Below are 25585 nucleotides of genomic sequence, written 5' to 3' on the forward strand. Positions count from 1 at the left end.
TATTGAAGGAAGGAAAATAAATTAATGAAATGATAAAGGACCAAAGACTGTACTGGGCAATAGCTATATCTAGACATAAGGAACGGGCTAGTTCCCCTTCCCCTTTAAAAGTAGGCAACAGCCAATGGAGGTTATAGTTAGACTCTTTCTTATTAGTTATGATAAAGCAAATGAAGAAAAGTAAGATATGGAGATCAGTTGAAGGAATTATTGGTATTTCACTCTTGATAAAAGAAACCTTAGAATAGAGCATAATAGCGGTACTTAAACATGTGAAGGGATGTCATGCAGAAGACGAGTTGAGGCTCTTCAGAATTAGCATCGGTGGGTAGAAGGGAGGGAACAAATTCTGGCTCAATATAAACTTTCTAACACAAAATTTCAACAAAGGAAAGGGATGTCTCAAAAGTGTGCCTAGGTGGAAGTCAGATGGCCACCTCTCACATGATGCTGTGGATGACAGAAAAATGGGCTGGGTGATCTCAAAGGTCCTTTTCAATTATAAGCTGCTGTGAGTTTATGATCAAACCACAAACAACACAGTGTCCGATGTTAGAGAATAAAAGTAAGGGCATCCCTTACTAAATCTGTATTTTAAAATCTGGCATTCATACCTGTCTTATTTGAAGATTTCTACTCATATTAGTACATATACACATAGAAGTACCTGAATAGTTGAAAAAAATTAAACAAAAATGAAAAATATAAAAATTAACATGTGAAAAATGTAAAGGACTATCACATCTAAAAGGTTTAATCAGGGAAAAAACAAAATAAACTCTAATTAATTCATACCCCTTAAGTCATTTACATATGTATGACAGCTTCTGGCATTGTTAGCTCCTTAAAAATGTATTAACTACCATCAAAAATCACTATTTCTAATTAGTGTTAACAGTACATTTTATAATTTCATTTACTTTAAGCATCATAGAGAAGCTTAAGTGATAACCACTTGGTTTGTAGAACTAGTGTGAATGGTATAATGATTTCTAATGTTTTGCCTAACACTAGTTTACACTTAGATAAAAATATATCTGCTCTCTCTAACACCTCCTGTGCTAGCTCCAGATTTTGAGAAGTATATCACATTATTTACAGTTCGAGACTGAAATCTACATAGTGATTACCTCAGTGCAATCAGAGAAGTTCTGTTCCATTTTCCATAGTAAGATCCTTAGCAAATGTGGAAAATAATTTTTTAATCTACTCTTCTCTATGTTTATGTCAGAGTAAAGGCTTATTAACTTGAAAGCATTTTAAAACCCTTAATTGAGAGGAAAAAACTCCATTACAGTAAGATGTAATGTTAACATTAACTTTACCTGAAATTGTAGCATTTCTAGGCGTTTATCAGTAAATTCAAAGAGTGCTAGTGTTGTCTTCATCATATACAAAGAGTTGACCATGAATGTAGCCATGTCAGCTGTGCCTAAATTACTTGCAGATACAGTACACATTTGGAGTAAAGGATCCAAAACACATGATAAAACCTAACAATTGAAAAGAAAATATAATTTGTACATTATTTAGTTCACAAGCAAGTTTCTATGCTCCTAGGTTGTGGGAATGCAGAGACAGTACTTAAGTATCAATAAGCAGAGAAGGAAGGAAGATTATATAAATATATAAGGAAAACTTCCAAAGATATGATTTATGAAGCTGAATAATTAAAAGTTAAATAGCAGTATGGTCACTGAACAAACTTACCTTTTTAATGATAATAAATTGACTTATTTAAAAAAAAGTGAAAGAAGCTGTTAAAAAGTTTTTTGTTATATACTATGTGATAGAAGTACAAAATTAATCATTAAAAAAGAATTGGCAACATACTTGCACAAAATCTGCTTGACGAGCATCTAATGGTACAACTGAAGAGTCATGAGATGCCAACACTTCACGTAATAATGCAAGTGTCTGGCTTAGTGCAGAGCTTGGTCCAAGATCAGGTGGTGGAAGTTCAACCTGAAATATAAATCACTCATCATTATTTATATTTACTCAGTAAACTTCAATGAACAAAATTATGTTAGTTCATGATAAAAATGTACAAAGATCTGATATCTTACGTATCAATTCTATTGTTTACCCAAAATTTTGTCAAAGCTATATATTTTGTTCTGAAATTCCCAACAATTAAAATGCCAACTTTTAGATATCTTTCTTTTATAGGTTACCATGGCCGAAAAATGTTTCATTATTAGCCAGTCTACTGGTGATATGCCTCTCCGTGATTGGTTAGACTTGTGCTTAGGAAATAGGCTCAGTCTATTCACAAGGTCATATAATCAACATGGAACTCTGAAGGCAAATGGAATAAAGGAAGTCATTAAAGGACATTAAATAATGTCCTATTCCAGAAGGAGAAGATGGACTGATGACATAGCAAGAGTGAGGAATGAACAATGGAAGACATTAGTGTTCTGCTGGTAGCTTTGTGATATAAGGGGAAATTTAGGAAGGCCTTCACCATTTTTAGGTGGACCCCTTTGGTGAATTCTTGGGAAGAAGAGAGACAGAAATGGGGCGGCCAGGTAGCACAGTAAGAGCACCGGCCCCAGTGTCGGGATGACCTGGGAGATCAAATCTGGGCTCAGACACTTAGCATCCACCCAGAAACACCTGGCCGTGTAACCTTGAGCAAGTTACTTAACCCCAATTGCTTAGGGGCAGCCAGGTGGCTCAGTGAGTAAGAGCACCAGCCCCAGTGTTGGGATGACCTGGGGGATCGAATCTGGGCTCTGATACTTAGCACCACACCTAGAAATAACTGGCTGTGTAACCTTGAGCAATTTACTTAACCCCAATTGCTTTAAAAAAAAAAAGACAGAAATGAAACTCATACAGGACAGGCAAAAATGGATGAGCTGCAATGTGCATCATTGGAGAGAACTCCCAAATTGATGGGATCACAGATTCATTTCAGTCCTTGAGTACTATTAGAATGACACACAAATATTTTGAATTAAATTAAAAGCAGTGATAATTTTTATTGTTCAGTCTATTTGTTAAAGAATAAAATAAAATAGGGTGGCTAGGTGGTGCAGTGAATAGAACACCAGCCCTAGAGTCAGAAGGACCTGTGTTCAAATCCGGCCTTAAACACTTAACACAAAAAGTAGCTGTGTGACCTTGGGCAAGTTACTTAACCCCAATTACCCTCCAAAAAGCAAAACAAACAAAACAAACAAAAAAACAAAAAGAATAAAATAAAACATACTGAGTTTCAGAAAACAAAGAAATGATGCGGAAAAACAATTTCTATGAAGTACAGGCTAACATTTTATTTCTTTTTCAGTGGGAAATGTGTGCTTTTTTTTCTTTCAGCACAAAGCAAAAGAAAACACACAGCAGGTCATCTGATAAGTGGGAGACCCAAGTGCAAAAGTCAATCAGTGCTCATCGAGCTGAGATGTACTCCTATCTCCACTTTATCCCAAAACATACATTCACAGATTATAGGGTCTATGAGGCTGATCCTAGAACATAAGATTTGGGCCAGGAATTCACAATTAGATGTAAATGCAAACCACATCCATTGAATTAGACGCATTTGCTAGCTGGCAGGATGTTAGGATGCCTTAATGTCCTTTGGGAAGAAAATAAGAACATATTAAAACCATGAATATTAATTATGGAGAGTCGTCAATATAATAGAATCCAGACCTTGGAAGTAGTTAATACTGAGATCTTAGACGAGTCCACAGAATAGCTGACTACCTTGTTCCTGATAGTGTAGGAGTACATATTTTTTATTTTTTAAATTAAAAAAAATTTTTTTTGCCTTTTTGGAGGACAATTGGGGTTAAGTAACTTGCCAAAGGTTACACGGCAATTTTTTTTTTTGTTGTTAAGTGTCTGAGGCTGGAACCGAACTCGGGTCCTCCCTACTCAGGGGGCCAAGCTGCCCCGAAGTACATATTTTTTAAAGATTAGGTATATTAAGAACCCCCAAAAGAATCCAAGTTACTGCTGTAATTTGGGTATTAAAAGGACAAACAGGTGATTTTACAAAGAAATTTACTCACAAAGTCGGTCTCTGACATGAGACAGCAAGATGATTTATAATATAGGTTTTATATGACAAAGTATATACTAAAATACACACACACACAAACAGAGCTAGTCCTGGTTCTCCACTAATTTTAATAAATTAAAGGTAAAGCTTAGCATCTAGATTAGTGCTGAGAAGGCTGGATGGGTAGGTAGTTAGTTATAATTTGTTGTAACTACATAATTTCAGCAATTAAGACTATAAATTCAGTCTGTAATTTTTGTATCTTCTAACTTACATGATGTAAAATACTGGTACTTAGAAACAAAAAGCTCAGGGAATATTTCCATTTATGCCCAAATTTTCTGTTATTAACCAAAAGAGAATAATCATAGAAATTTTTGTAGAGTGGTAGAAGAAAAGTATAATGGAATTTCATTTTTATTCCTTGACTTAAAATGAAAATGTTAAAAAAAAATCTTACCAAAGTAAAAGCATTGTGGAAATGATATAGAAGATAATTACTACTTGAATGCAGCTCATCCAATAAACTGTCATCCTAAAGATTGCTTCTATAGTTATATGCACTTATCATGTATCATTTTATATTACAGGTATCAGGTTTTATGTTACAGGTATCAGTATCTGTGTCTCCTCACTCTGTTATACAGTTTAATATTAGGACAGTCTTTTCTAAACTCTTACTTCGCAACTGGGTGGTTCAGTGGATAGAGCTCTGGATCCACAGTCAAGAAGACCTAAATTTAAATCCAACCTCACATACCTACTAACTCTATGATCCTGGGCAACTCACTCAATATCTGTCTGTCTGTTTCCTCCTTTGCAAAATGGGGGTAATAAGCGAACCTGCCTCCCAATAACTGTGGGAGGAAAACCTTAAAGCACTACATAAATGCTAGCTATTATTATATTATATTATATATTATAACTATAATATAGTGCTCTGTACAACATAGGATATTAATAAATATTAAATGAATTAATGAATGAGGAATCGGGGAAATATACATGGAAGGAGAGGTGGTATTTGACCTGGCTCTTTGATGCATAGCATAGTGGAATTCCCTTCCTGGATCACTGCCTTGTCATGGTGGAGGGGCATGCATAGCTCAATGAAACTATGAGCAATGCTATGCAGGGTTACCAAAGATAAACAGGTCACAGGGAGGAGTTCTGACAAATGATGATCCACTGGACAAGGAAATGGCAAACCACTCCAGTATCTTTGCCAAGAAAATCCCATAGTGAGTATTAAAATGCTAAAAGATATGACATTAGAAGATGAGTCCCTCAGATCAGAAGGTGACCAACACAGTGAAGGAGAGAAGGAGCTGCCATGCTATGATCCATATGCTAGGTCACAAAGAATCAGACACGACTCAACAACTGAACAACAACATAGTGGAAAAAGGCTTACACTTAGAACCCAGTCTACAGCAGGTTCACATCCTGGTTCTGACATACTAGGGTAGAGACTCTATACAATTCACTTCCCCATTCAGACACTTGGTTTCGACACCGACAAAATAGGGATACTAATACTTTGAAATTTACCTCATAAGGTTATTTTGAAGAAAGTGTTTTGTAAACCTTAAAATTCAATTCCAACAAGAAGGAAAGGAATGGAGATAACTAAAGAAATCAGTGTGGACACATAGGAAACGCATCAACCAAATTAGTCGTTTTTAGAGTTGGGGAGGGAAGATATATATGTAAAAGGGAAGATATAGTGTGACTTTAAGAATAATGATTATAATAAATAAACAATTCTCCCTGTTCCTCCACTATTACTTCCATATGCCAGCCTTTAGAAGAGTCCTACTCAGATGCATTATCATGGGAAGTAAGGTTACCTAGTGAGTTTTTAAAAAGTTCTATTGATGCCTATTGAGTCATTTCTAGACATACCTCTCCCCTCAAGCTTCCTCTCAGTGATTCTACCATTGTAACAAAGGGAAAAAATAGTTAAGCAAAACTGACATATCAACCAGCTTAACATCATATGCAACATTCCACACCCATAGCCCACTGCTCCAACCAAAGAAGGGAATTACATTTCTCCATCCCTTCTCTAGGGCAAAAGTTGGCCATTATTGGTAATCATACCACGTTCAGTTTTTTTCTATTGTCTTTCCCTCTTTCTGCATACTTGTCTCTAAATCACTTCATCTGCTGCCACAAAAATCAATGAGACCTTAGGAGAGTTAGAGATGGTAAATAACAGAGTTTTTAAGCTTATCTCTTAAAGTAGACCTATATGAAAAGCCCTATTTCCAACAAATATGAATGCGTTTTCACTGCTTGTTCTTTCTTTTCATTAGGTGGGGAAGAAACATTGTTCTTCTATGATATATTAGCATCTCTGAATACTATTGTTGGTTGGAGAGAAAAAGAAAGGAGAAAAGGAACAGAAGAGTCTGGTTCACCCAGCTCATTTTGTCAATATATTGGACCAGTTCTCATAGAGACAGGGTTCTGCTCTCAGAGCCCTGACTGGACTCTAAGACACTTTCCTAGAGCCCAGACACTCATCTTCTACACAGTAGGCCATTAGCTCATAAAAGCAATGCTTGCTTATGATCTGAACTTCTGATTCAAATTAACTTTCTTGAGACAGTCTCCAAATTCTAGGAATCAATAAAGTAAAAAGATTAACATTTACTTAGGGTTTTTTGCTTAGAACTTCGTTTTGGGGTATCTTGAATCTATGAGATGGGTGATCAGGTGATTACTGGGCTTTAATATAGAGCACTGGTATCAGGGAATTCTGTATTTGTGTGAGAATTTTAATAAACACATAAGAAGATATATCTTACAAAAAGTAATCATATTTTAATTGTTGTCACAGCTTTCATTTTTTAAAGGCTATTCTTTTTGGCAGTTTTCCAACCCAATTAAAAAGTCTATTAACAAAAGCACCTCTTCTGTTTTTCACTAGTGAGACCTAGAATTGCTTGCCTGTAATAAATTATACATTTTCTTGATACTTAACAAGGATAGCAAAGTCATTTATAAGAAATAGGGAAAAAGAGAAAGATGCAGATAATTTGGAAAACAAAAATATCAAAATTTGAAGAAACCAGATAAAGCCAGTAAAGAATCTGAAACTAGTGTGGACATGAGCTAGCTATATGTTAGAAATGAAAACATTATTGTAGTCTACTTTTTTTCAAATTAAAGTCAAAATATCCTACACATGGGTTTAATTCAACAGAGGGCAGCCTATTCACAGTATAATTAATACTCCTAATAAGCCATTTCCCATTCATTTTTATATACTGCCCCAAGTTGTGATATTAATTCTGAAAAAGTATTTACCTTAAATTGCTATCCCTTTTCTTTGTATCATTCTGCTTTATTCAATCAAATGCATCATATATTTGTTATGTTTTGGTCATTTCATTTCTACATAAAAAATATTTAGGAAGTTTACATTATGTTCAAAATACTGTATTAGCAGCTATGGTGAAGATAAAGGTAAAAAGGACACTACTGATCCTGCCTTCTACAGACCTTACAAGCCAGCAAGGCAAGGGAGAATGAGATGGGGATATAAGAAAGACACAGAGTGCTGTGACAGTGTTAGAGAATGTTTTTCTGGGGGACAGAAGTCAGGGAAAGTTACATTTGGTATGAGTCTTGTCAGATGGATAGGATTTGAAAAATCCGAGTTTCTTAGGAGAAAACACGAGCATAGGAAAACAGAGTATATCTCAAAAGAGGTGTGGTTAGTTCACTGTGCTAAGGGCACAGAGTAAATGAAAGGTACTCTCAGTAATATGAGAGACAATGGAAACCTAAGTTTGTGTCAGGTTCGATGCAAGGCAACAAACAACAAACACCTACGGCATGGCTCTTGTGAGAATAGTTTCATTTCTCTCCCCGGGCAATAGTGACTTCAGTGAGATTGTGAACTGGACCTCGAGCATCAGGTGAAAGATAAAACTGAAAAGATTTTAGTTGGGACATGGTTAAGTTCGCATCATACTTATCTAATACACTTTTCTATTATCCTCATAGATTCCAATATGCTTTTGTTTTGTTTTGAGGAGGGAAGATAAAATAACGTTTTATCAAGAAATCAATGGGCAAAAATGCTCACTTTCCATATCATTAGCAGAGAGCTACTCACCTATATTTCCCAAGAGGTTTGTATTTGACAGGTCTTGTGCTTGCAGAATTAAAACCTTTTGGTTGGAATGCTAATCAATAAACATTGTGTTTAGCCTCAATCTAGTAATTTTTAATCCACTATGAATTAGTCTAAAATATAGATGCTTCAAAAAAATCTCATTTGGATATGTAAGTTTTACATGTGGGCTCTTTTTTCCCTTTTTTAGTATGGATTTGTTTTCCCATATTACTCATTTAGAGAAGCATCTGCTTCTCAATGGGTGAAGTAAAATGGAGAGGAGAAGCTGATATACTCTATTTATTTTAAGAAAAATAGTACAGGCCTGGTAAATTCATGCTTTACATTTTGTATTTGAGTACAAAGTTAGGAAATATCCATTAGGAAAAAAGATTCAGGCATTCAATTTAGCTGAAGATGTTCCTTTCAGTTAATAATAAGGTGCTTGAATATTCAGGAGGAAGTACTGGCTAGATAGAGTATCTTTAACTTCCTCTTTCATGTACTGTTAAAACAATCATAACTTCAAATTTAGCAAAGTATAGAATTTGTAGACAAACCACAATGGACACAATATAATCTCATTTTAAGCTAGGCAATCTTTTACTAAATTTTTCCTAACTAAACAGTAAGAGTACATTAGTAATTTAACATTACTATTTATAATAAAAGAGATCCATTTAAAATTAACAGTGAATAGCCAGAAATGATTTTCTTAATCCTCTGGAATTTGGCAGCTATGAGAAGCAACTAAACAAACTGAGAAGCACTTTAAATAAATTGCAATTTAGATTCCAGATCCATTTTCTATTTAAAATCTCAAAATGAATAGTTTTTAAGCATTTCATATTATCTCTAACAGATGATTTTGTTCAGGGAAATGATTAATTAAAATTATATTCTATCGCCAAAATAGTTATTTTCTGATTTTTGTAATAAAAATGTTCTAAAAACAAAAAAAAATGAGTGTTTAAATGACACAATACACAGAAACAAAACTGAAATTTCACACTCAACTTTATCTTTAGTCATTTAATTATAATATACTAAAATAATCAAAATGGGTATTAATCTTAATTAACAGATCAATATAAGCTTATAACAGATGCATAGAAAATTGCCACAGATGGTGCTATGGAGTTGGGGAAGCCTTTATAAAGGTAAACAAGAAGAAACTGGAGGACTCATATAAAGAGATGTAAGAAAGAGTCACTAAAATTAGGAGCAGGAGGTAAACACAGAAGTAGCTATCATTGGCTTTTGTGTGATTCTGATATCTTTACAATTCTTTCCCTCCAGAAAGCCCAAACCTCTCCTCAGATATCTCAATATAACAAGACTATGGAGAAACACTTCTGAAAGTTTTCAGGGATATAGCACCAAACAGTTATTTTAAAAAATAGAGATTCCAGTATAGAGCATGTATAGGTTAGAGTAGAATGAATGCTATTTTAAACAAAAACAAACACTTTGTGGCACAGTTTTCCAAATCGTAAAATGGTCAATGAATTCTAAACACACACTTCATAAAGTTAATATATGGATTAATGAATACATGATCATTTTGTTTATGAGTAGCAGAGATGGTAATAACATACTACATCTGTTAAAATGCCAGCAACATTAGATATTACTCATCTTAGTTGTAAAGTTTATGTACCCATAATCAAATCAATAAATGGGGCATTATAAAAGAACATTTTAAGCTGGATATTTCTGAATAGTATAAAATCTTCAAATACCATATAGGTCTCCTATTAAACTATTAAATTTACTATTTACTGTCCTTTTACTATCTGTCAACTATTAAAAATAGTTGAAGAATAGTTAGTCTTTCCTTTACTATGTTTGGAAATTATCCAAATGCCCGAGTTTAGGTAAGGGATCATAAAAAAAATTCTATTCCAGGTTGGGGCGGAGCCAAGATGGCAGAGTAGAAGCACAACCTTCCCGCAGCTCAGGCTTCCACCCTCCCCAATCCATGTAAAAAGGGGACTCTAAACAAACTTTGGAGCTGCCGAACCCACAAAATGACACAGAGAAGCTAACCTACCGCTGAGGACGGCACGACAGGCCGGCAGGAATCCATCGCAGCACTCTGGGAGCTGAGCCCAGCCCCACACCGCGGCTTTAGCCCCAGGGAGGGCCTGACCAGCCAAGGGCTGGCTGGAGGAACTCCAGATCAGCAGCAGCTGTGGCCGTTTCCAGATTTATTAACACATAGATGAGAAGGACAAAGTGAGAGGTCAGTGCAGTCTGGACTTTGGGACCAGTAAGTGGGAGTGCGTGGCTTTTACCCCCAGGTTGAGAAGCAGCCAGTGCCACGTGGCGGCTTTAGCTCCTGGCCTGCAGAGTGTAAGGGGACCAAGCACCAGTCTGAGGGGTAATTGCTCTTGCTTTTAACCTGCTTGGATCTGGATTGCAGTCTAGGGTGGAGGTCCTGGGGTGTGCGTGCAGCCTGCCAGAGCGTGGAGACCTCAGAGAGGGCACCCATCTAATACCTCCGGCAGCTGAGAAAACCCTAGTGTTAGGGACGAAAGCTCCCCTGTCTGGTGGCAGTCCTACTGTGGTAAAAAGCCCAAAAGTCAAGTAATTGAGTGGCAAAATAAGCAGGCAAAGGAAACAAAGCAGACAGAAGATTCCAACATTACATTCCTATTTTGGGGACAAAAAGGAGCAAAGCATGGAACGAGGAATACAGTGAAGTCAGAACTCCTGCACCAAAAGCTTCAAAGGAAAATACAAGCTGGTTACAGGCCATAGAGGACCTTAAGAAGCAGATAAGAGAAGTGGAGGAAAAATTGGGAAGAGAAATGAGAACAATGCAAAAAAATTATGAAATTAGAGTCAACAGCCTGACTGAGGAAAATAATACCTTAAAAAACAGACTTATGAGAAATCAAGATGCTGTTAAACAGATCCAAACAAATGAAAGAATAGAAGGCAATGTGAAATATCTCATGGGAAAAACCACTGACCTGGAAGATAGATCCAGGAGAGATAATTTAAAAATTATTGGACTACCTGAAAGCCATGACCAAAGTAAGAATCTAGAAATCACCCTCCAGGAAGTTCTCAAAGAAAACTGCCCTGATATTTTAGTACCAGAGGGCAAAACAGAGGTTGAAAGAAGCCACTGATCACCTCCTGAAAAAGATCCCAAAAAGAAAACTCCTAGGAATATTATAGCTAGGTTCCAGAATTCCCAGATTAAGGAGACAAAATTACAAGCAGCCAGGAAGAAACAATTTGAATATTGTGGAAACACAATCAGGATAACCCAGGATCTGGTAGCTTCTATACTGAGGGATCGAAGGGCTTGGAATATGATATTCCAGAGGGCAAAGGAGTTGGGATTAAAACCAAGAGTCACCTACCCAGCAAAATTGAGTATCATGTTTCAGGGGAAAATATGGTCATTCAGTGGAATAGAGGACTTTCAAGCATTCTTGCTCAAAAAACCAGAGTTGAATAGAAAATTTGACATTCAGATACAAGAAGCAAGAGTAGCATGAGAAGGTAAACAGGGAAAAGAAATCATAAGGAACTTATCAAAGTTGAACTATTAACATTCCTACATGGAAAAACAATAATTGTAACTTATGAAACTTTTCTCAGTAGTTGAAGGGATTAGAAATATATACGTATGTCTATATATGAGGGTATATGGGCATATGAATACATATGTGAATGTGTGTATATATGTTTACAGGTATACATAGATAGAGGGCACAGGACCAATTTAACAGGAATGGATGATACTTAAAAGTGAAATTAAGGGGTGAGAGGAATATAATGAGAGGAGATGGGGAGAGACAGATTGGGGCAAACTATCTCATACAGAAGAGGCAAGGGAAAATGGTTGCAATGGAGGGGGAGAATAGAAAGGCAAAAGGGAATGGGTCAACCTTATTCCCATTGAATCTGGCTTGAGGAGGGAGTGAAATACACACTAAATAGGGTATCTCACCCTCCAGGAGCGTAGTGGGGGAAGGGGAGGAGAGGGAGGATGATGGAAGGGAGGGCAGGCTGGGGGGTAGGGAAATTGGAAGCACCCACTTTTGAAAAGGGACGGGATCAAAGTAGAGAATAGAACAAGTGGGAGTGGGAGGTGGGATAGGAGGGAGGGAAATATAGTCAGTCTTTTACAATATATCTACTATGTTATTGTTTTGCATTAGCCACATATGTACAACCTATACTGAACTGCTTATCTTTCCAGTAAGGGTGGGTGACAAGGAAGGAAGGGAATGAATCTGGAATTAAAAGTTTTAAAATCATGAAAAAAATTATATTCCATTTGATTTAAGAGCAAAATAATAATTCTGAACTTATAGCATCACATTTTTGCAGCAGCTGCCTGATAAAATGCGAAAGACTGAACTTCATTACAAAATTATATGGAAAGTTAAAACTAAAATAAAGTCTTGATTCACTTAGATTATTAATATATGTGGAAGGAAAAGACATAAATGCCTGTTTTTCTTCCCTCCAAATTTTGTACTGTTAAAATTAGCACAAAGATATGGTAAGTTTATGAGAAAAATTTAATAAAAGTACGAAATGCTTTATCCCTGCTTTTTCTTCCATATTAAAACAAATGTACCTTTATTCCATTTTTTTGATTTACCTTATAGATTAGTCAGATGTCCCCTTATTTATGAAGTAGATCTTCATAGCAGACAAAGGTAAAATTAGGTTCAACAAATAGCAAAAGGTAGTAAGAATCATAGTTTTTGGCAGAGGCTTCGAAGATGACTGGGGCTGGTGCAGAGGCCCAGACACCGGGGCGCACAGAGGCCCTGACAAGGCCTGATCAATGTGGTGGCAAACTGACCCACCAACCCTAAGGGCCATTGCCAGGCCTATCACTGCAGGGCTGGGACTGGACAGAGCTGGGTAAGAGTCAAATGCAGGGACCCCAGCAGTGGCAGCAGCTACTCCTGGGGCTACCAAACCACAGCCTGGAAATTTAAAAAGCCCCTATCTGGACTTCCAGAGTCCAGGAGGGCAGAGTGAACGCCAGCTGCTCCAATTCCCCACCTCCCTGACCCTGAAAACATAGTAATTATTGTCCCAAAGCAAAACTTTAAACAGTAAAGGCTTGGGAACCCTAGAGGAAGGGTGTTGCTAGGGCCCTGCCTCAAAATGGTAAAAAGCAGACTGCAAATACAAAGATTCTGGAGTCCTACTATTATGAGTGGGAGGAACCAAATTCAGAGGGAGACAGTGTTGATTCCACACCCACAAATGAAGCCTCAACAGGGAACTGGTCTCAAGCACAGAAAGCATTCTTAGATGAGCTCAAAAAGAACTTTGAAAACCATATTAGAAAGATAGAAGATAAAATGAATAATTCTTTTAAAATCAAAATTGCAAAATTAGAAAAACATTACAATGAAGAAAACAGCTCCTCAAAAAGAAAAATGTGTGATATGGAAAATGAACTTCAAAAACTAACTGAGGAGAATAATTCGCTAAAAACTAGAATCAACCAAATTGAAGAGATTGACTCTATGAGCAATCAAGAATCAGTCAAACAAAACATCAAGAATTAAAAATTAGAAAAAGAGATAAAACATCTCAATGGAAAAATAACTAACCTGGAAAACAGATCCAGGAGAAATAATCTGAAAATCACTGGCCTACCAGAAAATCATGATGAAAAAATGAGCCTGGACAACATCTTCCAAGAGCTCATCAAGGAAAACTGCCCTGAGATACTAGAACCAAAGGGTAAAATAGAAATCGAGAGAATCTCTGTCAGTCACCTCCTGAAAGAGATCCCAAATTGAAAAGTCCATGAAATGTTGTAGCCAAACTCCAGAACTATCAGGTAAAGTACAAAATACTACAAGCAGCCAGAAGGAAACAATTCCAATATCTCGGAACCACAGTGAGGATCACACAGTATCTGGCAGCTTCTACACTGAAAGACTGGAGGAGGAACTGGAATGATTTTTCACAAGGCAAAAGAACTCAGTTTGCAACCAAGGATCACCTATCCAGCGAAACTGAACATATTCTTCCAGGCAAGGAGATGGTCATTCAATGATATGATGGATTTCCAGACCTTCTTGATGAAAAAGCCAGAGCTCAATGGAAAATTCAACCTCCAATTACGGGACACAAGAGAGACATAGAAAGAAATGAGGAGCAGACGGATTTCATATTTACCTGGAGAGGTTCAGATGAACTGATGCTGAATGAGAGAGCAGAACCAGGACAAATTTGTATACAATTACAGACACAACGTATGTGTGATGACCAAGACAGACTGGACTCTTCTCAGCAATGCAGGGTTATAAGTCAACCCCAAAAGACTCATGATGGAGAGAGATGTCTATATTCAGAGAAAGAACTAGAAAGAACAGAGTTTGAATCCAGATTGAAGCAAACTACCTGCTCTTTTTCTTTATCTTGTTGGGTTTGTTTCCTCTTTCCCATTGTTCATTCCATCTGATACAATCCTTTTTTATAACCCGACTAATGTCCAATGTGAAAATATTTGCAGATCCTATACTTGATTGTATACCACCATGGGGGAGAGAGGGGGAGAAAATTTGAAATTCAAGGAACTGTGGAACTGAATCTTATAAACTAAAAGTAAACAAACAAAAATCATCCAAAAATTAAAAAGAATCATAGTTTTCAACTACCTAGAACATTAATTTAGTTACTGATAATCTAGATGTGAGATTTTTATCTACTATCCACACAACAAATGGACAGAACATTGAAGGAGCTATACTATATTAATCTCGCCATTTGCATTATAAATGAAACTAGAAGAAGGAAGTTGTGAGTAAATGGAAAGATCACTTAGGTTCTCCTTGGAGATGCTAATGGAGCTGGCTAAATGGTTTTTATCATCTATTCAGAAAGCAGCAAAAAACATTGTTTTATCATTTCCTGAGACATTTGGTCATCTGGTATTGGAGTGCTCATGATAAGTATTTGCAAAAAAGACCATTAAAATAATCTTGGTTATGCATTAACATCTGTTCCAAAGGCACAGGGGGGAAAAGGATGGAAATATAGATAAGAAATGAGAGGTTAAAGACATCGACTACAAATATTTCCATTAAGAAAAGAATTAGATGACACTAAATATGTTGAAAAATGAATAATGTCACAAAAATTAAATAATATTCCAACAGAGAGGAAATGATGAACAGGAGTCATTCTCGAACCAGCTAGTAGTCTATGCAGACCACCACTGACTTGGTAGAGGAGCAAAATTAATACAAAGCTAGAAGAATGTAAACAGAAAAAAAATATTAAAACTCTGACCTGACCTAATGAAACAAGTATTAATGCCAAAAACAAGACATGTAACAATTTATTACAATTTCATGGAGAATTTAACTGAAGTAAAACAATAAATCCAAGACCTAAAGGACAAACAAAAATGCTTTTGTTAGCAAATACCTGACTTACCTGCTTAGTGGAAAGCTGTGCCAAACATCTCTGGGCAAAACCAGTTTATGATATATATTTACAATCTTACAGAAAAGGAAGGTGGAAAGTTATGAACAATATTGTCTCATAAAATGGAGAATGGTGATGGGTAAAACTTCACTAATGTGAAGAAAACTTAGCAAGAGCCCCAAATGAGTAGTTATCTCAAGAGCATTTAAAGATGAAACTGGAAGGATGACAAAAAATGGAAGATAGAAAAGATCTGCAAAGATTTTTATAACAAAATTTAAAAAGCCATCAAGGATAGCAGATTCATCACATTTGGACTTGGATATTAGTCTAAGATTTAGTGTTGAATTGGAAAAAGATGGGAAAAGTATGCACAGAGGAAATCTATGTTAGAGGTGCCATAATTGTGAGACTATAGAAAGGTCAGTTTTTGAGGTATCTAAAAATACTGAAAGGCATGGAAAACACATTTCAGACCTATTATTTATTTTTATTATAATAATTTTTAAAATTAAATTTTGTTTATTTTTAGCTTACATCATTCATTTCCACAAGATTTTAAGTTACAAATTTTCTCCCCATTTTTCCCCTATCCACCACCCCTAAACAGTTATCCCTCTGTATATGCCCCTGCCCCCAATCTGCTCTCTGCTATATCTTTCCCCATCCCCCTTCCGACTTTCCAGTGGGGCAAGATGGATCTCTGTATGCCAGTGCCTATATATCTTATTTCCCAGTTGCATGTAAAAAATAATGATGATGATAATAATAATAATAATTTTTTTTAAACATTTGATTTTAAAACTTTGAATTCCAGATTCTTTCCCTTCCTCCTTCATCATGCACCCTTACTTGGAAGATATAAGCAATTCGATATAGGCTGTACACAAAACATTTCCATAGTGGATATACTGTGAAAGACTTGTTCTATTCTCTACTTTGACCCTATCCCTTTTCAAAAGTGGGTGCTTCCAACTTCCCTCCCCGCAACCTGCCCTCCATTTCTTCATCACCCCTTCTCATCCCCTTACTCCCTACTCTCCTGTAAGGTGAGATACCCTATTTAGTGTGTATGTCATTCCCTCCCTAAGCCAAATTCAATGAGATTAAGTTTGACCCATTCCCTTTTGCCTTCCTGTTCTTCCCCTCCATTGTAATAGTTTTTCCTTGGCTCTTCTATATGAGATAATTTACCCCATTCTGTCTCTCCCCATCTCCTCTCATTATGTTCCTCTCTCACCTCTCAACTTTACCTTTTAAGTATCATCCCTTCCTACTCAATTGGTCCTGTGCCCTCTGTCTATGTATACCTGTACACATACATACACACACTAACATATGTATTCATATGCCCATATTCCCTCTTATGTAGACATATATGTATGTATACATATACATAAACACACACTTATATTCCCTTCAACTATTCTCATACTGAGAAAAGTTTCATAAGTTACAATTATCATTTTTCCATGTAGGAATGTAAATAATTAAACACTGATAAATTGCTTATGATTTCTTTTCCCTGTTTACCTTTTCATGCTTTGCTTGCTTCTTGTATTTGAATGTCAAATTTTATATTCAACTCTGGTTTTTTCATCAAGAATGCTTGAAAATTCTCTATTTCATTGAATGATCATATTTTCCCCTGAAACATGATACTCAATTTTGCTGCGTAGGTGATTCTTGGTTTTAATTCTAGTTTCTTTGACCTCTGGAATATCATATTCCAAGCCCTTCGATCCCTCACTGTAGAAGCTGCCAGATCCTGTGTTGTCCTGATTGTGTTTCCACAATATTCAAATTGTTTCTTTTTGGTTGCTTGTAATATTTTGTCCTTGATCTGGGAATTCCAGAACCTAGCTATAATATTCCTAGGAGTTTTCTTTTTGGGATCTTTTTCAAGAGGTGATTTGTAGATTCTTTAAACTCTATTTTGCCCTCTGGTTCTAAAACATCAGGACAGTTTTCCTTGAGAATTTCTTGAAGGATGATTTCTAGGTTCTTTTTTTTTTATCATAGCTTTCAGGTAGTCCAATAATTTTTACATTATCTCTCCTGGATCTATTTTCAAGGTCAGTGGTTTTTCCAATGAGATATTTCACATTGCCTTCTATTTTTTCATTTGTTTGGATCTGTTTAATAGTTTCTTGATTTCTCATAAAGTCACTAGCTTCCATTTGCTTCAATCTAATTCTGAAGGAATGATTCTCTTCAGTGAACTTTTGAGATTCTTTTTCCATCTGGCAAATATGTTTTTTTAAGGCATTTTTCTCCTCACTGGCTTTTTGAGACTCTTTTGCCATTTGCATTAGTCTATTTTTTAAGGTATTATTTTCTTCAGTCAGGTTGCTGACTTTCTTTTCCTGATTTTCTTGCATCATTCTCATTTCTCTTCCCAATTTTTCTTGCACTTCTCTTATTTGGTTTTCAAATCCTTCTTAAGCTCCTCTGTGGACTGTAACCAATTCATATTTTTCTTGGAAGCTTTTGGTGCCAGAGTTCTGACTTTGTTGTCTTCCTCCTCTTCCATGCTTTGATCCTTTTCGTCCCCCGAAAAAGAATACAAAGTCGGATTGCTGTGCTTGCTTTGCTTCTTTTGCTTGCTCACATTGCCACTCAATTATTTGACTTGAGCTTTTTGCCACAGTAGAACTCTGCTTCCAGAGAGGAGTACTTTGTCCCAAATTGCTGGGGTTTTCACAGCTGTTGGAGCTATTAGTTGGGTGCCCTCTCAGAAACTTCCACTGGCTCTGGCACACTGGTCATGCACCCCAGAATCTCCTCCCTAGACTGCAATCCAGACCCAAGTAGGTTAAAGCAAGAGCCATGACTCCTCAGATTGGTTGCTTGGTGCCCCTACAAACTGCAGGCTAGGAGCTCTAAATTAGCCACATGGCAGCGGCTGCTCCACCTCAGCCACTTTTCCCTCCGCAGGGCAGAGGCCAGATCGCACTCCCTGACCCCCTGTTCCTAAAGTCCACTGATCTCTCACTTTGTCTTTGGCATTTATGGGTTGATAATTCTGGAAACCACCACAGCTGCTGGTGATCTACTCTCCCGATGTCCCTCTAGCCACAGCTGGTTGGGCTGCCCTGGGGCTAAAACCTTGTACTCACGGGAGCTGGGCTAGGTTCCCAGAATGCTGCTATAGACCCTTCCTGCCGGCCTGCCAGGTTGTCTTCTGTGGGAGATTTGTTTCTCTCTCTTACTTTGTGGGTTCCGTGGCCCTAAAGTTTGTTTAGAGTCATTTTTATAGGTATTTGAGGTGGTTATGGAGGGGGCATATGGAGTTTTCCTGCTTCTATGCCACCATCTTGGCTCCACACACCCCCAGACCTATTATTTTAAACAAAGGCAGGCAAAAGAATATGGATAATTACTAAATCATATGCTAATTTCACATCTATATATAATTTTTATGAGAATAAGCTATACGCACAAAGGATATATCTTATTAAGGGGAACAGGTAAAATTTTTATAAGCAATATTCCATAAAAGACCACATCTTATTTAGCACAAAACTGGTTTAAAGATGTAATACCTCTGTGCCTTTTGTTGACATTTGGTGGAAATTTGACTCGGTAAAGCAAAATATCACTTTAAAACCTCTCCTTCAAAAAGATGTCTCCTATGAATACATCAAAATTAACTGAGATGCAACAGAGATAATTACGTTTGATATTAACATTAAGTAAGTTCTAAGACATGGAGATATATGTATGCTCACTAAGAGTATCTGTCACTGTTATGGAGGAGATTCAATACGAAGTTCAAATCAAGAATGGATTCCATAATATGTAAGAATGGCTGGCTCCAGACACTAGGATACCAGGGATAACACAGTAAGGGCATCTGATCATTTGCCTACCCTCGTCCTTCTTTTCTCCACCAGGAACAGCGATCCTACAGGACTTTTATCTCAACAGTTAATACATTACCACTCTGGTGTGTTAGCTGGTTCAGCTTCAGGACGCTACTCTGGGGTTGAGTTGTCCTGATGTGCTGGTAAGTAAAAACCCATAAAAACCCTAGCATCCTCTGACCATGAATCACTTCCCATCTAATTTTAGCCTCTACTTTTAAATATTTCATTTACAGTTAGATTGGACCCAATTTTATCTTTTATTGTCTAAAAGATTTTGGCCTTATACATAAAAAGGAAACATGAGCAAGCATGAATGTTCAAAGGTAGACCAAGAAGAAAAAGAATGCAGGGTATTTCTGGTAAACATTTTAGGAGAATCCTTAAAGCTTATCAAATATTTTTCTATATTAGGGCTATAAGGTGACTTAGTGAAAGGTGGCAGTTGAGGGGAATCAAGAAGAGTTTCATGTAAAAGGAGCCCTAGAGCTAAGTCTTGAAGATGGTCAGAGGTGAAAGGATATGAATTTAAAGCATGGGAAACAAGTCAATATAATGGCACAGAGAAGGAAAATGGACTGCCATATATGAGCAGCAATAAAAAGGCTGTTGGATACAACTTAATAAGGCCCTGAAATGTCTCCCTCTGTGGTACACCATTAGGGATGTTGATAACATACCTGAACACATTTCTTAATGATTAATGAACTCCCACCCTGTCATACCCTCCCAGTCACAGTGATTTTGAACCCCCTAGCTATTCTTATTCAAATGCTATTCTGGCTCCTGAACTGTTTATTCCCTTATAGCCATCTCCTCAACCCACTGACTCCTCCTTGCAATATCTATCCTGCTCTAAAGCATGCATTCTGCTATGCACTATGGAATGTCCGCTCCATAGGTAATACACTTGCTTTCATTCTAAACTTTTAACCTTTCCACTACTTTAATCTTTCATTCACTAAAACCTGTCTCTGTCCTAATGACAAAGCTTCTCTGACCACCCTTTCAGTTTTAGGTACACTTTCACTCATAACCCTTGCCTTACTGGTAATAATGATGTTACTGGAATACTCCTTGCTCCCCATTACACTTTCAGGCTCTTTCTCTACCACCACCACTCAGTAACTTCTCCTAATTTGGGACTTAGTCTATTTTTAGCACACAATCTAGATTCTGGTAACCATTATCTACAGACCTCCAGGACACTGGCATTCTTTCGTCAATAAGTTCAGTGCCTGGCTCATGATTTTTCTCTACTCCCCAAACCCAGCAGTCATGAAAGGGAACATCGACACACATACCAACACCCCTTCAAACATCTTAACTTCAGTTCTTCATCTTACTCATTTCCCATTATATATTTCTTCATTCTACCCCAGCTACACTCAGAAAGGGAAAGGAACTCAAGGTGACAATGTAGAACTGAACACATAGGTGATGACTATAAGTATTCTTCATTTCAATGAACTCTCAAGTTCCCTTATCTTATCACAATCTCTTTTTATTCCACCTCTCCTTTTACCTCACAACCTTAAACCCTGTTCTTCATCCTCCCTGAGCCTTCTAAGTTCTTTCCAGCACCATCTCCTACACTGGCTGTACTCTCCTCCCTTCCCCAGACTGAACCCTTGGGGAATCAGTTCCATTCTATACTATCCTTTTCTCTCTAGTCTCTTGCTTCTTGATCCTACTGCCAGTCTCTTCTGAGACAAGCCTCAGCCTTGGATAATTTCCACCTCCCTGCTTTCACTCCAACTCAACGTGCTACTGAACATATCTAGAGAAAATCCACAAATCCACATGGATGGGCCCACTACAAATTTACATTATTACATAATTTCAGATGGACCCCATTGCCCAAGGCAATCCTTTAGCCTATTCCTTATCAGTTCATTAAACCATTCAACACAGCAGCCTTTCTAATCCTTTTCATTCCTCCTCAAACGTCCCAAGGCCCATACTTCCTCACTTTCTCAGCTGAGAACTTTGCTTCATGAGAAAAAATTGAGGCCATTCACCAAGAGTTCACTTGGGCAACTAGGTGAAACAGTGGATAAAGCACTAAGCCTGGAGTTAAGAAGACATGAGTTCAGATCTGGTCTCAGATATTTACTAGCTGTGTGGCCCTGGGAAAGTCATCCAACCTTTTTTGGCCTCAGTTTCCTTAACTATAAAATGCAGATAATTGTACCTACCTCTCAGGGTTGTTATGATGAACAAATAAGATTATATTTATAAAGTGCTTAGCAGAGTGCCTGGTGCAGAGTAAATGCTATATAAATGTTTATTCCTCCTCCACCCTCCCACCCCCAAAAGAGTTTCTACTTCTCCCCTCCTCCTTACCTCACATTATTCGGATCCCTTCTACCACGATCTCTACCATAACCCTTTCTTACATGAAGAAGCTCTTCTCTTCGTCAAGGTTAATCTGCTACATCCCACCCTATCTTCTCTAGCAGATTTTCCCCTCTATCATCCCCACTCTTGCATTATGATTTTCCCCTCTATTATCCCCACTCTTCCATTATGATTTCAATCTCTCCCTGTCTAATGGTTGCTTCCCTACTACCTACAAACATGCCCATGTCTCCACCATTCACAAAAACCCCTCACTTGATCTATCTATACTACTAATGTTGTGTCTCTCCTCCCTTTTGTGGCTAAATTTCTTGAGAAGTCTATTATTGGTGCCTCAACTTTTCTTCTTACTCACTTAGCTCTACACTTTGGCTTCCTGACATTATCATTCAACTGAAGCTGCTTTCTTCAAACTGACCAGTAATCCTTTAATTGCCAAATCTAATAGCCTTTTCCAGATCCTTGTACTTTTTGGTCTCTTGGTAGCCTTGACAATTTGATCCCCCTCTTCTCCTTGATACTCTCTTGTGTCCAGGTTTTCATCACACTGTTCCCTCCTGGTTCTCCTCTTACTTTTCTGACCTCTACTTAGTCTGCTTTGCTAGATCTATATCCTGTTAACCCTGGCTGTCCCCCAGGACTCTATCTTGGGCCCTCTTTTCTTCCCCCTCTGTACTGTTTCACTTGGTGATTTCATCACCTACCATGAATTAAAATGGTAACTATGCTAAAGATTCTAAGATCTTATCCATCACTAACATCTCTCTTGAGCTGTAGTCTCATATTTCAAACTGCTTATTGTACATCTCAAATTGGATGTCTTATAGGATTCCATTCAAGAAGCTATGGATAGATCATAAAAAATTCTTCTCTATTCACTGCTAAAAATAATTGAGATGACAACTTATGTATTACATAAACAGCATATTCATGCATTTAAATCAACATTTCAAAGACATACCTTATCCATTAGTTTGCTTGCATGAAGACTCAAGCTACTGAAGAATATTTTCTTGCTTAGCAAATGCATTTCTTCAATGGTGGTCAATAATGTGGTTGCACTATTTCCCACAATACCACTGAAAAGAATAATATTTATTTTCACAAATCAGAGATGAACAACATTTAGATATCAGAGTATCAGATGCATATCAATGCTTAAAAAATTTATACAACATAACAAAGATGTAGAAACTGGGACTGCTAAGTGAAAAATAAAGGAAAAATTTTTTTTATTATTTAAAGATGACTAAAAGGATGTTGATCATTTTCCTTAATCATCTTATCAAGAAAGGCCTTAAATATTTTGTACTATCTTTTATGTGAAAAAATATCATGTGTATCCTTTAACTGCTCCAAGTCCTTAGTTTATCAAAAAGACAATACACACACTGGAATCGGAGCTTTGGCAAAGACAGGGGGAAAAACAGTAATAAGGATCCAAATTTTTCATATTTTTTTGGATAAAATACAACCTGCAAAGCCAAGAGAATATTAATTGCTCTAGGTTTATTTAAAAAGTAAAGTTGTTAAAACTGATGAATTTTTCCATTTTACTTAAAAGATGAATAAATGCATTCAATAAAGGTTGATGAGATGCTGTGATTTCAATATTTTAGAGTATTACAGAGTGGATTAACTATGCACCAATAATAAAACCCCAAATCTTTGCCACTTTACCACACTACCTTAAAACTGGAAACAATTCATGGTTATTTGGCTGAAGGTAAAAATTGCTATTTAATGGTAGGAAAGGCTATGTTCTGCACACCACACTACTACAGGTATATTCAGCAATTACTTTTCTTATACACACACACACACACACACATAAATAAAATTACTTTTAAACAAACAAACTTTTTATCTTTAAGAATATATACTTTGCAGTTAACATTTGAGGGCTAAAACAACTTCTTTGGTTATCAATATCTGGTTATTTAACAAATTACAATTATTTGTTCTACTATAGTAGCATCATATCTATGTATAACATTTCTCAATTCTTTACCACAAGCTTTTTAGACTGAAGTTTAGATTAAGTCAAAAACATACCCTGATGTTTTTGCTTTTTTTAAAAAAAAATCTACATAAACCAAGACACCAAAGCACACTAGAACCTCAAATTTGCTATTATGAAAGTGTGTTTCAGAATTCAAGGGGGTTACTAGTAGTACTATTTAGAATGATCTGTTATAACCTACTGTCAGAGACTACCAATTTTGAATTTATTCAAAATTCAATGGCTATTATTTTTGGAATAAGAATAAAAATCCTTTGCCTTGAATTCAAGGAGATCAATAATCTGTCATTACCCACTTTCTCCAAACTTAATTCTGTAGTCACTGGATTACTTTCTACCTCCCAAACATGCCTTGTCCTTTTCACACACTGTGCCTCTACTCAGGCTGTTTATTATGTCCTCTTGGCCTGTTGGAATCCTATTCATCAAATATAGAAAAGGATCTCTTTGGTGCTATATGTTGACTTAGAAAGGGAAAGGTAGTGGATAGAATACTAGGCCTGGAGTCAGCAAGACTCACCTTTGTGAGTTCAAATCTGGCCTCAGACACTTACTAGCTGTGTGACCCTGGGCAAGTCACTTAACTCTGTTTGCTTCAGTTTCCTCATGTATAAAATGAACTAGAGAAAGAAATGGCAAATAACTCCAGTATCGATATGCCAAGAAAAACTCAAAGAGAATCTGAAAGAGTTGGACACGATTAAAAAAATGACTGAACAACAACAACAAAACTGACTCAGAAAATGACAAATTAACATTATCTGCATTATATTGTACTTTTATTTATTTTGTTAAATGTTTTTCAATTACATTTTAATCTGATTCTAGCAAACCTCATTCATAAAGCGTAACTCAAATGTCTCCTCCACCATGAAGGCTATCTTGATTCTGGCATCAGTATTCCCCATAAGCATAAAGCACTCTCTTTTGTAATGACCATCATATGCATAATATAATTTATATATGTGTATCACATTCTAATTAGATTGTAATTTCTAAATATAATGTTCATTCACATTTTGTTTCCCTCTTAGAACCTATGAGCAAAAGTTCTATACACAGAAAATAGTCAATGAATGCTGAATGAACAAATCATTGAATGATATGGTATACAGGGAAATTCTACTGTAAACTACTTAGAGGTCTGTGATGCAATAATAAATTTAAGTATGAGAATTAAACATTATAGCAGAATTACACAGATTCATTTTTAAAGCATTAAATTTTTCCCTTTTAAAAAATCATGATTCTATTTCATATAGAAATAAGTAATTCTATATTTCCAAATGGAAAAACAAAATGCTGAGTAAACATGCATATTATTTTCACCTCCCACAAGAAGGTAGATATTTTGGCTCCTTTTCTTAATGAAAAATATAATTCTAAATAAGCCATTTCACTTTACATTACATATTACTTTAGCAAATGCTGTAAAAGATTTTTAAACTGTTAATGTAAAGGGCCAGGATTGCCTTATTTATTAATAGTGTAATATGAAACTGAGAATGGATTTAGCTAAATATTTTTGAAAAGGTGCTATCCAAGTAAAATTGTATGAATTACATTATCAAGGTGGCCCATTATACAACACATATACATAAAGTTTTGCAAAACATTATATAAATCTCACTTACTATTATTACATGGTTGATTTAATCAATTTTGAAAATATAAATTTATACTGCATTAGAACTTAAATTTGATGTAAAGGTGAAATTTAATCCAAGTTGTGAGTGATCCAATTACATTCAAGAAGT

At 36.4% G+C, this 25585-nt stretch overlaps 1 protein-coding gene across 1 annotated transcript in view; it reads right to left on the minus strand.

The window, feature by feature from the left end:
• Window positions 1–25585, minus strand: part of COG6 (component of oligomeric golgi complex 6) — a 137210-nt gene that overhangs the window by 36496 nt on the left and 75129 nt on the right. Inside the window, exons 13-15 of the mRNA XM_069064621.1 lie at window positions 22767–22884; window positions 1834–1965; window positions 1326–1493 (exon numbers count right to left, since the gene is read on the minus strand). Of these exons, the coding sequence (XP_068920722.1) occupies window positions 1326–1493; window positions 1834–1965; window positions 22767–22884 (418 nt within the window). The remainder of the gene's footprint in view (window positions 1–1325; window positions 1494–1833; window positions 1966–22766; window positions 22885–25585) is intronic.

The sequence above is a fragment of the Petaurus breviceps genome, unplaced genomic scaffold, assembly GCF_028583685.1.
Source record: "Petaurus breviceps papuanus isolate PSGF00001 unplaced genomic scaffold, PetGlider_PUasm1.0 90639, whole genome shotgun sequence".
NCBI lineage: Eukaryota > Metazoa > Chordata > Mammalia > Diprotodontia > Petauridae > Petaurus > Petaurus breviceps.